The sequence below is a fragment of the Numenius arquata genome, chromosome 2 (genome assembly GCF_964106895.1).
Source record: "Numenius arquata chromosome 2, bNumArq3.hap1.1, whole genome shotgun sequence".
NCBI lineage: Eukaryota > Metazoa > Chordata > Aves > Charadriiformes > Scolopacidae > Numenius > Numenius arquata.
The window spans coordinates 49,954,282-49,971,766 of record NC_133577.1 but is presented as its reverse complement, the minus strand read 5'-3'; the positions used below and the strand labels follow the sequence as shown (position 1 = coordinate 49,971,766).

The 17,485-nt window shown below is 44.6% G+C and overlaps 1 protein-coding gene across 1 annotated transcript; it reads right to left on the bottom strand.

Annotated features, from left to right (window-relative positions):
* Positions 1–364: 364 nt before the first annotated feature.
* On the bottom strand, positions 365–16,028 carry FOXN2 (forkhead box N2). Its single transcript, XM_074168981.1, has 5 exons — positions 15,492–16,028; positions 11,047–11,171; positions 6,483–6,547; positions 1,512–1,580; positions 365–1,044 (listed from the first exon to the last, which is right to left on the bottom strand). Exons 1-5 carry the CDS (start codon positions 16,026–16,028, stop codon positions 527–529), a joined length of 1,314 nt encoding a protein of 437 aa, XP_074025082.1. The 3' UTR covers positions 365–526.
* Positions 16,029–17,485: the final 1,457 nt, after the last annotated feature.

Sequence of the window (17,485 nt, the reverse complement as noted above, 5' to 3'; positions counted from 1 at the left end):
CTTCACCAGCATTTCCACCAGGACTTGTCCTAGAAGAGCAAAGCAAGGACAGGAGGGAGGAGGCAACTGAGGCCAGCACCCATTTTTTATTTCCCCCCCTTTCTTTCTTTTTTCTCCTCCTTTTTAATCCTTTACATGGAAGTCGGAGCCCTTAAACAGGGCAAAATTCACCTCTGCAGATGGAGCCAGCAGAGATGTAAATATTATCCACAATGTGCATCTGAACAAACACATCTCTGGGAAAAAAAAATAAAATCAACTATTAAAAAGAAAAAAAAGTGATCATTAAGAAGTATGCTTTCAGGTTTTCACAAGTCATGCATCTCTTCTAATTTGAGAAGATTAAATAATTTTTTTTCTTTTTAGGCAGTGATTTAAAAATAAATGGCTAAATTATAGTTAGCGCCAAAAATAAAAAAGCAATGAGTCCTCTTATGGCTTTGATCTCCCTTGTGAAGGGTAAAAGTAGAAGAGTATTGCCACAATTAAAAAAAATATATGTATATATTCAACACTGACAAACATACTATTTTTTCCTTTGCTTGTGACAGTGGGTCTTTGCAGTACTTATTAAGGAACTCAAGCACGTTTGGATGCCAGCAAGGTGGAGCAGAGACCCCGCCGCTTCTTTCAGCTCCTCATCGATTTCTTGACATAACTCCTTGAGTGCTTTGTTGCTAGGCTGACTTTCCTCAGAGGTATCTACACAAGGTTGTGATGCATAGCCACTGTCTCCAAGAGGATCATCTTCAGAGTCAACGTCTGTATCCACTTCGCTGTGAAACCCTTCGCTGCCGTCGCTTCCCTCGTGGCTGGTCTTGGAGATAAATTCGTACACCTCGTCAAGGGAGGACAAGGAAGACACGCTGGACCTAGATGCACAGCGCTGGGCGCCCATGCTGCTGGCACTGTAGTTGTGATCCTCCTTCGGATCGATATTGGTGGCTGCAGAATCGTTTTCCTGCAGATTTATGGAACTGGGAGGGTTGAATGCACTGCCATAACTCCTCTTCTTGGGTGTCTTCAGAGGCTGAGGTTTCTCGCCTATTAAAAAAAAGATCGGCAGTAAGCAAATACTCCTATGAGATCACCTGCAAAACGAGCACCCTACGGCTGTCTGGCTGCAAAGTAAGCTGAACACGAGCATTTAAGAGTCACAATATCTTGTGCACATTTACTGTCATCCACAGAGGACAACGGCCTTCAGCTAATGACAACTAAGAGCTGGAGAAACAGGGAAGGAGCTAAGAAACTCTTCTCACCATCTAGCACAGAGGGCAGGGGAAGAACTTTGCAGAAAAGAAAAACAAAATGAGCTGGAAAAAAAAGAAAAAGAATGTGGTTCTCCCAAACTCTGTAATGCTAGCTCAGAATGAATAATCAAACCAGAATTGTTTCTTGACCGCTCTTACTATTTGGAAACTAGACCATACTCGTTTCCTGAAACTTTATAAAGAAAAGATTTAGCTACTGGGTAGACAAGAAAGCAGAGTAAAATGGCTTATGCTTACAGTCCAACATCCCTTGTTGAATGGAAGTATTTAACAGCATCATTGCGGTAGCAGCATCAATATCGGATTCTGTGAAGGAAAAGCAGCAAAACGTTAGATCTCAGGGAAGCCTGACAAAATGAGGTCCCTAAAACATACGAAGAATGTCTATCTGCATATACTGGCCTAAAACAAAGGGCAGGTGAAGGGGGAAAACGTACAAATTTAGACAGAGCACGACTATTACACAATGCTCATACAGAACAGTCTTGTATCTTAACTATGATATTCAAAGCTGAATTCTCCCATTGCACTTACCGAAGCTAAACCCAAGAATCAGCGACATTAATTGGACATTCACACAACGATGCTGTCACCGTACTTATCAACAAGTGGCTTTTGTTTGTACTGGTTGAGAGAGAAAGATTGCGCATGTGGCACAGCAGAGCATCTCAGCAGCGTCATACCCTGGTTACGTGCACATGCAAGGCTGAGGAACCAACGCGCCTGTTAACGCAGCACTAATTGAGCGCACCTCTCTCCTCCAGCAGTAATTTCCACACCGACAACAAGTCAAACAGAAGGAGCAGAGAAGACGAGGGGAGAAAGGGCACTGAACCGAAAGCAGGAGGATCTAAATAATAAATGGGCACTTTTAAAAGGTTATTAGGCGAAGGGTGGCACTTTTAGCGATGGCGACAAGCGCTGCTGTAAAACTCTCTCCTTTGCCACCCAGAGCAGATTGCTTACATCTCAAAAAAGGGCACCCTGAGGATATTACGACAAAGAGTGACATTTATAATCAGTCAGATGAAAAGGAAAAGAAACAAGCACACATTGCAATGCTCATTTCAGGACACGCTCACGCACTTTTAAAAAGAGGAAATCCAAGGTCTTGCTTTGCTCACTTCAGATATGGATGTTGGAGAGACAGGCTATATGTTCCTCTCATTATACAGGACAGAAATGCCTAAGACCACATGGGGGAATCACAGAATGATATGGGGTTGGAAGGGACCTCTGGAAGTCAGCTAGTCCAACCCTCCTGCCAGAGCAGGTCCACCCAGAGCAGGTTCCACAGGAACGCGTCCAGGCGGGTTTTCAATGTCTCCAGAGAAGGAGACTCCACCACCTCTCTGGACAGCCTGTTCCAATGCTCTGCCACCCTCAAAGTAGAGAAGTTTCTCCACATGTTTAGATGGAACTTCCTATGTTCCAGTTTGTGCCCATTACCTCTTGTCCTGTCACTGGGCACCACTGAAAAAAGACTGGCCCCATCCTCCTGACACCCACCCTTTAAACATTTATAAGCATTGATCAGATCCCCCCCCTCAGTCTTCTTCAGACTAAAAAGACCTAAGTCCCTCAGCCTTTCCTCATAAGAGAGATGTTCTAGTCCCCTCATCATCTTTGTAGCCCTCTGCTGTACCCTCTCCAGCAGTTGCCTGTCCTTATTGAACTAGGGAGCCCAGAACTGGACACAATACTCCAGATGGGGCCTCACCAGGGCAGAGCAGAGGGGGAGGATGACCTCCCTTGACCTGCTGGCCACGCTCTTCTTGATGCACCCCAGGATGCCATTGGCCTTCTTGGCCACAAGGGCAGATTGCTGGCTCTGGGACTAACCAGGCAAAAGAGGAACAGAGAGACAGGGTGAGCTCTCACAAGAACCTTGGTGTCTCAGACCAAAGGACCACATCCCAGGTGTACATATGTATGTATGTTACTGAATGAGAGGGGAGGCTTAGTATTGGGAGGGGGACTGCAGAATTCTCAGTTTGGTTTCCTTATTGAATATAGTTGTCTCCAATATCATCCCTGGCCAAGAATTTGAAGAAGATGTCACTTTGGAAATGTTCTACCAACACGGAAAGGGGACTGAGCTGGTGTTTCCAACACAAGTTATAAAACACACACATTCCCCTTTGTTTTCATTATCATTTTAAAACCAGCATACTTTAAGGTCTACCCCATTGCACTTATGGGATTATTTATTTTAATTCTGCTTGGCAGCAATAGAGCCCCTGAATTTACAAGTCATACGTATCCAACTGACAATAAGAAATAAAAAAAAAAGCATGAAGTTCCTTTCCTCTGCTACCATAATCAAAAAGTGAAATATTCCCATTCCTTACTTGCTATCATAGGCATTTTATTTTAACATCTGATGTTGGTCTATTAAGCACCACCTTGTTAAAACGACAAGCAACTGGAGGCATTAATGCAACACAGAACTACTACCTGCACGTTAGTACCCCCAAAGAAATAGGAGAGACACTTCTGCAGCGACGTCTTAGCAGTGCTCTGCGTCACCGTTAATGTGCATTTGTGATTGCTATCCTTGACAGAGCAGTAATTCCCAAATTTATGCTTCCCCAGCAGAGTGGCTGAAGAAACACATTATTACAAGGAGTTCTTTCATCTGCACAACAGCTGCCCTCTGCGACCCCGGGAACATTGATGTTTCGCCTGTAATGCCAGGAGATGCTGAAGAGGTTCACCAAGATGCAGAAATTAAATGAGAGCAGATACACGTCTTTATTTCGTGTAGCATATTGGAATAGTTAGCATCAGACTGGCAAGCTCCAAACCCGTCACAGGACACACCAGCAAAATCATTAAGAGGAGGGAGATTTCTTGTATTCTCTAAGAAGCCCTCAGAATCCCAGGTCTAGCAACCCAGCAGCCAAGGATGCTTCCTTGCCACCCGGGGACCACCGTAAAACCTCTACCTGGATGCGTGGTAATTATCATCTGTGGACCAGGCAGCTGTCTTTAAAATAACCCTTGGCTTTGCTGCCTAACTGATGTTTCTGGTCTGTGGCCGGAAACTAAAAATCAACCTTCTCACCTCAAAGCCTCAGCTTTGCGCTAGCAAAGCCGGAGAGCTGGATGTCTGCTCTGCTGCTCAACTCCTACTTTGTTGGCCTTTTATCATCCTTTTCAAAGAGCTTTAGCAATACTCATCTACAACAAATTAACACATGCTCGCTTTTTCTTGGAATCAGCCCTTAAAAAAAAAATGAGCATGATTCACTTTTCAGCACCTTTTTTAAAAAAATGATTAATTTTGATGAGGATAAGCCTGCAGACGGTTAAGCTTTACTACTGAGGTCCAAGACCGGTGCTCAACAGGCTTCTTCAAAAGAACTGCTGTGATATCCCAGCATGCTGTCTATAGCTCCCTTCTGGTACTGAGGCCCACTAAAATGATTTAAAACCAAGTAAATTTTTTTAAAGTACATATGAGAAAACGAAATAACCATCTTCTGTTCAACAGCTGTTGCTACTTCTATTGGCATTTGACTGCCAATAAAAAACAGATTTCCATCTTAATTTTTTCTTTTTTTTTTTTTTTTTTTTTTTTTTTTGATCTGAACATGACTGGCTGGTTTTCCTCATGGAAAGCAAAAGTCCAAATCCATAGGACAGAACTATGGCCAAGCCCTTGTTAATCTAACACTCATTCAAACCTCTAAGAATAGGTATATCCAGGTGGCCTGAGGAAGGGGACACCAGAAAGACAGCAATGCTGCATTTCAGCAGGAATTCCCTGAAAACAAACAACAAAAACCACCCAAAACCTGCGTTCTTTCTCAGTAGGGACCCACTTTGGGTTTGTTGGTGCTACAAAAGCATAGGCATAGCTATAACAACCTCCCCTGCATGACTTGGACGGATCCAATCTTTCTCCACCAAGTTTTGGTGACTATGGTCAAAATAACAGTTATAGAATCATAGAATTGCCTGGGTGGGAAGGCACCTTTCAGATCATCTAGTCCAACCATCAACCTAACACTGATAAAAACCATCACTAAACCATATCTCTAAGCACTATGTCTACCCATCTTTTGAATACCACCAGGGATGGTGACTCCACCACTTCCCTGCGCAGCCTGTTCCAATGCCTAATAACCCTTTCGGTGTAAAAATTTTCCCTAATATCCCATCTAAACATCCCCTGGTGCAACTTGAGGGCACTTCCTCTTGTCCTGTCACCTGTGACTTGGGAGAAGAGACCGACTCCCACCTCTACACCCTCCTTTCAGGGAGCTGTAGAGAGCGAGAAGGTCTCCCCTCAGCCTCCTTTTCTCCAGGCCGAACAATCCGAGCTCCCTCAGCTGCTCCTCATAAGTGTTGTTCTCCATAAAAGCTTTTGGTTGTGGACGTGACTTGTTTTCTCCTGCACCTACTTCATGACTACTGCAGGAAACACAGAGGGATATAAACTTGCTTGAGGAGCAGCACTGCAGCCTACGATATCAAGGCCTGTATTCGGAGCCCAGATGTTAAACCCATCCTACTCCCCTCTCCCAAGAGTTAAAATGAACATTTTGCAATTTTTAAGGTGATACCTTAAACTAAACAGACATCATGAAGCTACTGGTTAAGTGGGTTAATATCCAGAACTTAGGTCTTCCTCCATAACTACACTGGCAGTAACAGCAGCTTGTGCCCAGCTTTTTGGCAAGTGAGTGAAAAGTACCACATGGATGTGAAACGCTCATCTGAAGTATACTCATTTTTCCATGTTCCCCTGCAAATCCTCTCGTGCTCTCCCACCCACCTGTATCAAACAACCAACTTTAAGGCACTTCTGTGGCCACATCCCCAAGTTTTATACATTAAAATTTGCTGCCTTTTGTTCTCAGTTCTCGGTAACCAATAAAACTAGCGTAGAGATATGTAGCTTTTGGACTGGTTTTCTACTGAGCTAGTTATTCCTTAAGTAGGTTGTATTTGAGAGTGATGCGTCTGCTAAATAGCTTGCTGGCAAAATGAGATGTCCCCTATTACACCTTGAAATTCATCTTATGGATTTAAACTTAATACACAAGTAGCTAAAATAATGAGCACGCTGTCTACTACATCATTTTTCTCCGTAATCTACCAGACCCTTCAGAGCAGGTCCATACGCAACATCAGCTGGGCTTCAGTACGTGCTCATGACTCAAACCAGGGGAACAGAGGGAAAGAAAATTAAATGTTTACCTTTGAGAGACCGGCCATGGTTCTGCTGAAGGACCGAAGTTAGGTAGTGAGGGGACGCTGACCTACTGGAAAGAAATTCAACAGGTCAAAGCCAAGCCCTAATTAGGTAAATGATTCGTACAAAGTATAGTAGACACAAAACTATGATCAGAGAAGGGTAAAAACAAAACCGACCCAAACACCATGGTTTGGTGGACAATTTCTATTGCTCTCAGTAGGTGGCTTGACACCTTGGTTGATGGGTTATAAGCCTCCAAATGCTGATGATGAACACCTCAAAACACATACTCTAAACAAAAGTCTCGTTGGCAAAAGGTGCTACCTTCTACAGATTTTACATACCCACCTAAAGGCTCCATTTTAAATAAAGATATGTAGTTTTTTAGTAAGTAAAACCTACATGTGAACAAAACATTAGCTTACACAGGGACGCTTAGAGCCCAGGAGCAACAGAATAGGTAAGGACCAGTTGTGTCCGTGGCTCTTCAAAACAGTGGTGGGAGATGAACAAAAACAAAAGGTAGTCGTGCAAAAAGCTAGGGAAGAACAAAAACAACAAAAAAACCCAAACCAAGATATTTGCTGATTTTGAAGTTATCTGAAGCCGGGCTGTTTTGGTGATGCTGTCTGCTTTTTTTGCGTGATCAGACCAGCGTTGCACCTGGCAAAGCGCTGCTTAATACCCTACAGAACACAGGGCAAGTTAAAGCTTTCATATGGCTTTCTGCTACACACCCAGTCCTAATTAATCAGTTCATTATAAAGGTACTAGCAAACAGTTAGAAATAAACACAGCAGAAATACTACACAACTATTAAAATTGCATGAAACATAGCAATATGCATCTTCTATAGTATCACTAGAAGAATTCAAAGGGTGATGAGCAGAATTTTCAAGCACAACCTGTAACAACAACCTTATGGGGTTAATGGGGTGATTTCTATTGTTCAATTCTGTTTACCTTTTATATTTATCATATTTAGGCAGCTCTAATTTCCAGAATAAAGCACAGCCACAAATCCCCCCCCAAATTACAAAGCTGCTAAGTGCTTAACATTTATTTTTTTTAATTACTTGTTGTTGTGGTTTAACCCCAGCCAGCAACTAGAACCACACAGCCACTTGATCACATTTCTCCCCCACCCCAGGAAGGGGGGGGTGGGGAGAGAGAAGGGGGGATAAAAGGAGGAAAAAAAAACTTGTGGGTTGAGATAAAGACAATTTAATAGAATCAATAACAGAAAAGGAAAAATAACAATAATAATAATGACAGGGGTCACTCTCACTGCCCAGTGAATTAGCACTGTCCTGAGCAGTGATTCTGAATGCATGCCCCCCCCAGCAACTGAACTCCCATTTATATACTGAGCATGATGTCTGTAGCATGGAATATTCCATTGGCCATTCCGTCCTTCTGTCTATGCTTCTATGGGAAGCTGAAAAAAGTCCTTGAATATTGTAAACATCACTTAGCAACAACTAAAAACAATAGGTATTATTGACATTCCTTTCACAGCAATCACTGAAAGAAAATTAACTCTTTCCCAGCTGAAACATTGTCTAGATCATTAATTAAAACCCAAACAATTACTTTAGTTTTTAAAATAGCTTTTTAAAACTAAAGTCTTCATTCTTTAAGGTGAATTTTGAAGAAAATATTTTTCACATCTCAACCACCCTGAGATTAGCTACTCTGCACAGCTGTTAATGAGGGATGCCCATTTAATACTCTCGCTGCTCCAACTTGCCATGATATTATCCAAACTCAAAAACTCGAAGTCACTGACTGGTATGTTTTCTTGCGGCGGTGACGGAGTGCAAAGGGAACCTATCCCAAAAATGGGAAAAAAAAATAAAAATAATAATAAAAAAAAGTCACAAGAAAAGAAATGGACCCATTCCAACATGGAGCCTGCAGGTAAGAGATGCTAAACCTCTTCATCCTCTCGTCTGAGCTCAGATCCTTCAGGAATCATATCCACTTACAGCTTTCCTACAGCAAATTAATGCTTAGTATTGATTAAGACAAGCTATGCACATGCAAGATGAAGACCACAGCAGTCCCCAGAGCCCAGGGATATAATACATGTAGTACTAGAAACAGAACGTAGCCAGGGGCCTCGCACCAACTTGTTGAACAAGCTGTGCGGGAATAAAATGCCAATCATCTATCATAATACAAGTTTCAGTGTAACTAGACACAGATTACAGCTTTGGAAAGCTTCTGCTCAAAGTAACACCTTAAATTTTATTTTAAAATGCTGCTGAGTGATAGGTATATTCCCCACGAACACACCGTAAAATAATTATGAACACAAGCCCGCCCACAGAAAAAATTCAGAGACTTGCAGTCAAATTCAAGCATCACCCTGTAGTTAAATTTGGACGGTCCTTCCAGCCTCTCTCCAGCTGCACCTCTGGGCTTTCTCTTTCTCTCTACACACAAGGCAGCCCCCGGGGGGGGCCTTCCCCCAAATAAAGCCAGAATTTAAATCTAATCAAAGAATTTTTCAACATGGAAGGGAAAATAATAAATTTATTTTCCTGTGTATGACTGAAATGTTTTTTTATTATTAAAGGAAAATAAACCAGCTTTCGTTAGGGAGAAGCCAAGTATCTTGAAATGTTTTTATTTTGTTGCCCTTATAAATACAAGCACTGCAAAATCCTTCACGTATTGAAGTCAGTGGGAATTTTGCCATGTGGCTTCATTAGGACCAGGATTTCCTTGTAATTGTGATTGTTGGCAAGTGTGACTAATCCTTCACTGAAGGAAAAAAAAACTTACTGAAAACAACAGCTTCAAATCAAAGTCCTCATCTTGCAAGTACTTCAGTGTTCAGATAAAATCTCTCCTTCCCTACACCTGATTTCAGTACATTGTATTTACACAAGCGAGATACTTCAATGCGTGTATCGTTGGACTCACCTTGAAGACCTTGGAAATATTAAGAGTTTAACTGGTCAAAGCTCTGGACAACCTGCCCTCAGCTGAGTCTGTCTTGATCCTCTGCTCCTCTGGCCGGACAGACAGCATCCAGAGGTCCCCTCCCACTTGTATTATTCAGTGATTCTCAATTTTAAAAGTTTGACAGTGTTAACAAAGCTTTCGAGGACCAAACCTTCACTCGAGTTGTACCAAAAAACAGAAGTACATGCCCTCATGTAGAAACAGTAACGCCTGTAAAAACATGATCATCTAGAGTCCAATTAGAGTAGTTTCAACATCTTTGTTCCCTTAAAACAAAGCCTGACAATAGCACCAGCCATCTTGTACTTTCCAGTTTGACTTCAGGGTTATTTTAGTAATGCAGAAAGCTGGAAAGCGGGACATTTCTGCCTGGCTCGTTCAAAGCCAAGATGATCCACTACGGCTCAAGACGGCTGGAAGGTCAGAGACCACATTTACATCTCATAGGTTACAAGCCCACCTGGAAAAGCCCATGCCAGGCGTTCAGCCACGGCCAGACAGCTAAGGCTTCCATGGAGGTGCCAGCTCTCGGGGTCAATGCCCGTTGGACCCTTAGAAATGTCTGCTCAATGTTTATCAGCTTTACATCCTGCTCCAGTAATCCCAGTTCCTCCTGTTTGTGAGGGAAAACTCCTCGCCGATAAGGTTAAGGCATAGGGCAATGTGCAGAGGCCTTAATTATCTCTTATCTCACCCAAATTCTTTGCTGAACTAGATAAACCTGCTATGTGCCTACCTGACAACTGAGCTCACCAACAACAGCAATGTGTTCCTCTCTGCTTTCTGCCCTTCTTCCTCCTCTCTGCGCCGCCTCTATAGGCTGACCCAGCTGCCCTTTCTCTTCCTCAGCCAAGAACACATGATCTTGACTTCAAATTCTCCAAAATCTATTGCCCAATCTTAAAAATGTGTCAGATGAGGAAGTCCTGATTTCAGAAGTCTTGCATGCTCCACCTTAAGAGTACATTTATGGTAAAGGCTGTTCTTCCCATCCTGGCTGCAAAATGCTTTTAACAGCTTCGGAGGAAAACACCCCTCTTAGTCCAGCCTCTCTAAGCATTTCAGATAATAAAAGCGTTGACTGTTTTTGGAACTGTGCTTGAAGGAGGATTTTGCTCCAGTTCCTCGGACTGCCTGACCTCCAGAGAAATGTGGCTCACCAGCAGAGCCCCCACCTCCTTTCAAACTCTCCCACAGTTATGAAGACACCCGGGACACAAACCCCAGACTTCCTATCTGGGAAACTCATAACACCTGCCCGCCTCGTCTCGCCAGTCTCATCTAAACCCTACTCAAATTCATAGAATCATGGAATCATAGAATGGTTTGGGTTGGAAAGGACCTTAAAGGTCATTGAGTTCCAACCCCCCTGCCATGGGCAGGGACACCTCCCACTAGACCAGGTTGCTCAAAGCCCCATCCGGCCTGGTCTTGAACACCTCCAGGGATGGGGCAGCCACAGCTTCTCTGGGCAACCTAATTCTTCTCTCAGGTGGCAGCTGGTAAAAATCCATCAACATCTGTGTGGGCCTCTCCTCTGCTGGGTGGAGTAACATAACTGTGCACCATACTGGGATGAGAAAATTTACCTACCTTGGTGGTGACGCCGGCGGAGTATAAAAGGCGAGCGCTGAGGGAAACGGCTGCTTTTTCAGTGCTTGGACAAGGTTAGGTTTATATTCTGGGTCAACACACCACAACGAACCTTTTCCATTGACCTGCAAGAAAGAAGTACTGCAAATTAGAAGCATCCAGAAGCCAGGCTGTCACAGTGATTTCTAATTTAATATTCCCGAGATGCAGCACGGTGCAATGATGTAGGCACCCGCCGCTGGATGGCTGATGTACATCGTCCTCAGGTAGCTCCTCAGGTCACCTGCATGGATGCTCCCAAACTGAGCGTATGGTTCCGAGACCCTCGACATACAGTATGGAAGCACCCGTCTTGCAGCTTGGGATAACATCTCCAAAGCCCCTCCTCTAAAGCCCTATTTCCATTCATGATCGTCCACTGGAAAGCTGTAAACCTTATTTAAACACTTGTTAAATAAATGCAGCTGTAAATTTAAGTGTCTGTCCAGGCATCAGTGAATTGATCAGCAGTCTTTTGATTAACAGGTTTCCAAGTAAGAAACCAAAGTGCCTTTCCCTTTGCTTAGGTACAGCCACATACTCATTTAACTTTATACCACCCTGTCAAAGCAACTTGCTGGATGCCGAGCTACACAATGGATTATTCCCACTTTTCCCAAAATCTGAAAGCCTAATTTATATATTTTTGATGTGCCTAACAACGTAAGCACCACTGTGCTAGTCATTCTTGATATTAAATTCGATATGCCAGAAGTTAAGCAATATAGGTCCCACGGCAGGGGGGTTGGAACTGGATGATCTTTAAGGTCCCTTCCAACCCGAACCATTCTATGATTCTATGATAAAGCACCTCCTGTTCTTTTCAAGGGTTTCTTCACATCTTTACTACATAAAGAAAAAAAAATAATTTTTGAGCCTGCTAGTTCTTTCAACATAAAGAGGAAAATTAATTGTCCTAAATTATTTGTCCTACAATCAGACACTGAGCAAAAGAGACGCCTCCTCACACCTTTTCTCCCCAGTGGTATCGATTAAGAAAAAAATCCACAAACTCACAATTGTAAAAGCAAGTCCAGCAAAGAGCACGGAGACTCTTCAGGGCTTCCAGCTCCAAACTGCATTTCACTTCAGGTCCTCCTGTGCTGTACATCAGACACTGCTCCCTCAGAAAAAGCAATCTCCCTCTGTAGACCTCTGTCCCCCTGACCCCCAGGCTGCATGACAGCGCTAAAGATGCAAAGAGCATTACCCGTATCTTCCGAGGACCGCTAGCCCACAATCACACCTCCACATCTCCAGGGGTACCAGGGCCACAACAGGTACACTGGAAGGCCCAGGGACTGGCTCCAGCATCATCCCCTTGCTGTTCAGCAGCTCCCAACCGCCATTTCCAGAGAATCACTGAAATCTCGTCTGTCTGGATGACACAAGCTCAACTGTAGCTCTAATGAGATAGGGTATTTCAGCTCCTAAGTCTATCACCTGGGGTAAACCTTGACAAACCACTTCGATAGATCCAATAGGCGCATACAGAACGGGTAATGTATATTTTAGCAGAGATTTGCCATATATACATGAAAATACATGCAAAGCGAACCACCATCCATGGCTACCTCTGCAGCATGATGTGGTGGAGCTCGGTGGAAATAGCTCTGCGGAGTGAGAGACTTGGTCCTGGGGGATCACCTGCACGTGCCTTGGAGGTTTGTTTTTTTTAACGCCAGATCTGCTATAGCAGGGTCTTGTGGGCAACGTCTGGGAGCAGTCAGGACGCTCCTGCAGCACCTCCTCCAGGTTAGCACCAGCCAAAATGTGCCCCAAAACTGGAGATTCTCTTTGAAACATGAAGTCCAAACCAAAACATTAGCGTTATGGCAAACACGAGGAAGGACTCTTCATACTTTTGCTGCCAGACCTCCAAGAGACGATTTCGTAGCTGACGGCGGGCAGCAATAGGCAGGGAGGTGTCAGAAAGCAGCCTGCCCCACCACGGGAGGGGCACAGACACTCCCCTCACGTCACACATTTACAGTCTCCCGATGTGAGAGCCCAGATTCATCTGAAAGGTTTTAAAGCCCTTCTTACCATGACATTACAAAATAAAACATGCTCCTCTCGTGCAGCATGCCATAGGCACCTCTGCTTCCACGGGCACTTGGGACAGAAGAAACCTGACTACATGCTCCCTTTGAGACACAATGAAGATGCCATTAATAAAGAAAAAAAAAATGGAAGAAAATACAAAATTATCTTGCTGTCTCAGAGAAGCACCCAAAGGCATTGCTAGCACATGGTTACAGGCAATTATGACTACCAAGACAAGCTTGCAAGCTACGGCCACTCACTGCAAAAAGTGACACCTGAGGAGCTCATCCAAAGGGGTCTGCAGCATTCCTGACATCCCCTGTGGAGTCTGCGTGTTCCGCAGGCTTATTTTGTAGGAAGAATTTGGAGCAGTACCCTCATTTGGTCCTTTTCTGAGCAGGGTAGAGGGTAAAGATTCAACTACTGTGTGCTGGAAATGGGGAAGCTCTGGCAAAGATTCAGGAGGGACTTTTTTGGGGTGGTTTTTTTTTTTGACAAATGCAGTTTCTGTTCTTAGGAATTAGAGAGTTGTGCAGTCTCTAGAGTCTTGGGAAAATGCTGACAGTGCACATCACCATCACCTTACTGGTAGTGGTGACATCTAGTCTACATTTTGTTTTTCCTACTAGAAGTGTCCCACCCAGCAGCAAGCCATGCTTTGGCTTTCCTTCAGCCACTCTGAGCCCAGCAATCACAGAATCATAGAATAGTTTGAGTTGGAAGGGACCTTAAAGATTGTCGTGTTCCAACACCCCTGCCATGGGCAGGGACACCTCCCACTAGACCAGGAGGAGTTGGCAGGGTAAGCAGAGGACCAGCCAGTTCTGCTGCCCACGTGCCAAGACACAAGGTTTGACTGGTAACTCCTAGACGGCGAGGGTTTCCAGGCTGGAAACAGCTGATCTTTGGCAGATCCACAGACAGCAGGAACTTGGTACACCGATTTAGGAGATTTCCCTGCACCAATTCTTCTGAAACTCGTGTGTCTGTTCCCGGATAGAGCCACCCAGTCCTTTAAGAACACCTTTGCCATCCGTGACAGCATGTGGTCACGGCTCAGGTTCACGTCCTTCATGTAGGCACACCTTCCAGTATCTCAGTTACTCCATTACAGCACCTGGAGCCACATTAAAAGCCCGTCTAACACTCCTCAGGACTTGGCTATGGGGGAGTTGCACTGGACTCGCCATACAGCAGCAAAAAATGCCATTTTTTTTTTTTTCAGGGCAAAGCTGCTGCTTGGAAAAACAACACCCTAACAATTTAATGTAAAAGCAGGGATGTTGAGAAGCAGCGATGTTCAGTCCTACCAGTACAAGGCTCCAGGACCTATATCTACAGCGAGAAGCTGTCGAGCACGCCAGGCATTGCATGCATTTCTGATAACAAACCTCTTACCACTCAGGCTGACCTCCAAGCACACGGGTCCAGAATTTGTTTGTTGACTTTTGCGATGTGGTTTGTTGGTTTATTTAAGCCGGAGCCAGCTCTTTGAGGAACGGGGTGGGAAATAAATGAGAGCGGGGTGGAAGGAAGTCACTAGTAAAGTCGTATAAGTCAGAAGAAGAATTTGTACAGGAAAGAGCACCCTTGGCTTGTGTCTGCACCACACAGAGACACACACTGTTATGACACAGGTTAAAGCAAGTATATTAACATATATTACGTATATAACAGTATATTAAATGCAGGAATTAAGACGGGTTGTTGGCAAGCTAGAGCTGTGCTCAGTGCTAAAGAAGATCAGAAGGGAAAGAGTTTAATATTAAAGACAGCTGTTAGACTGAGAAACAGCCACGTACATGCAGCGGGCCTGCAAGCAACGGGCGCCCTGCAGAAGACCACATCTGCACCCAAACAGGCAACACCCGTGCTAGCGTATTTCTCCCATCTCTTCTGCTTCACGGTGCAGTCATAGCCGTGGCCATGCTGGAGAAGCAGAGAAGGAGGGAACACACCTCGAAACTTCAGCATTGGAAAAGAGAAAGAGCACCAGTTTAAGAAGCTTCAGCAAAAAGACATCCTAAGACCGATGTCAAAGTGTCAGGCTGGGTACTGCAGGCTAACAAAACTGTAAGTAAGTAGAAACAGGGTCCTTTGCAATATCATGTTAGCTGGCTTTAAAAAGGATGCACCACAGCTAGCTCTACCCAGGTCAGCACCAAATAACAAACTCAAGTGACTTCTGAATTCCTGTGATTTGTCAAAAGTGGCATTTCCAAACCATCTACAGCTGCAAATAAAGTGCTAGAGGACATGGAGGGGAAAAAGCACTCTAAAAAGTCCTTGAGAACAACTGAGTCTTCTCCATTTCCCCCTGAATTTCAAACTCCATCCACCTCCCTCCCACCAGGTCTCACCTTGCCATGGCTTCTCTCCACCTTTCGGAAACACTTGTTCAAGGAGAGATTGTGTCGGACTGAGTTCTTCCAGCCGGTGGGTGCCGTGGCGAAGTAGGGGAAGCGCTCCAGGATCCAGCTGTAGATTTCTTTGACTGGCAAGCTCTTGTTGGGGGAATGCTCGATCGCCATGTAAATGAGAAGGCTGAAAGAGTAAGGGGGTTTGGAAGTGGAGGACTTTTTGGGAGGGTTCTGGTAGCAGGATGGCGAGAAGGATGGCACGCTGTCGCCCTCAATGTCATACAAGGGGCTAACGATTGGAAGACCCTCGCTTCCGAGGCTGAAGTTTGTTAGGAGGTTAGTATTTTCATGCAGCCAGTTCAAATTTGTGAGCTCGTCGTCTGCAGAATCTTTGTCCACCACGGTGGCCTTTGGCCGGCCGGCATCGCCCGCGTCGGGCAAGCTTCCCATCCCGTGACACTGCCGTAGTCCTGCAGCTTTTTCTGCTCCTGGCGTTTCAGCTTTCTTATCCGGAGTCATTCCAGTGACTGGACCCATTTAGCTTTATTGCTCTGCAAACAAAGGAGACCGTCAGAAATCAATGCAAACCTTCAAAGTCACGTTGAGCCCACCAAACCCAAACGCAGTGCTGCACCGTCCCCATGCCGTGCAGGGATACCGCCAGTCGACGATGAGAGCCAGGGTCCAACATGAGCACGCCTCCCCCAGTAATCTCATGAGCACATGTTAACTCCCACCTCCAGTTTATAACCAGAAGGTACGGTAAGCACTTGGAAACGCTCTACCTATCTTGAAACAACAATTTGGAAAAAGAATTAATAGCTGTTTTGACGTCAACATCTGAAATCTGAAAAAGACCTCAACAAGTAGGATCTAATCCATTCCACACTCACATTAACTGTTTCGTTTACTCATTATATTGTAAATTGACTCTATTTAGAAGTGTTTGCCTTTGGTGCCCAAAGAGTAAAAAAGAAGTCGCAAACCTTAAATCGGCGTAAAGTGAATTAATGGTCTCAGCACAAATGAAGCCTTTACAAGTCAGACATTCCCAAGTACTGCCTCCCCTTTGCACCAGGGAAAGATCTGGCCAGCCCATCAGTTCAGCTTGGACCCATGGAGCTGCCCAGGTCCAAAAGACCTTCTTTCCCATCCCACAGCTCTCGACAGGAAGGGACCATCAGCTGGGGCAGCAGCTCAGACATGTCGTAGCAGTAATGGCTGACCACTAGCTTTGAATTTTTCCCTAGATGAAAATAAATAAATAAATTAGTGTCTATAAAAAATTGTTATGCAGAATGCATGGTCTAACTGGCAACCCACTAACAAAACCCCATCTTCTCGCTTGTAGAGCTTTAAAATGGGTCATGTAGCGAACTATATGTGATGCTAACAGCTGTTTTTTCTGCTGGTGCGCCCATGTTAGAGCTTCGCTGCACCTACAGCTTTGGCCAACATAACTGTACCAGAAGTACAGGCCAACAGAACCTCTCTAAAGACATGGTGTGTATACCTGTCTCTCTGTATATATGCAGGAGCTATACCGGCCTGCTATAAACACAAGGCACTCCAACCATGGATGCAGCCTACCAATAAAGCTGAGGTTCATATTATCTGTAAAAAAAACAACCAAAACACCAAATAAATAAAAAAAAACCCCACAACCCAGCTCCCTGTCCCAGTACATATGCTGTCATTCTGGTCTCATGCTCCAGCTCCTACTGCAAGAGCTCAGTTGCAAGACTCAGACAGTTCCCATATCGTATCTCAGCAGAGAGCTCTATGCAGTTACTGGGTATTTCCTTACAACAGTTTTTTAGTAAACACATGGCTTTGTGCGCTCACATCTTCTCCTGCAAAGTGAAGGCACGGAGTTGGCCAGCTTGTGTACACGGTCTGGCTGTCCCAGCTATAAAACCGTGCCGCCGGCTGGCTCCAACCTGACAGCCTCACCGTGTCCCTGCAATTAGCAACTACACTGCCCACCTATGCAT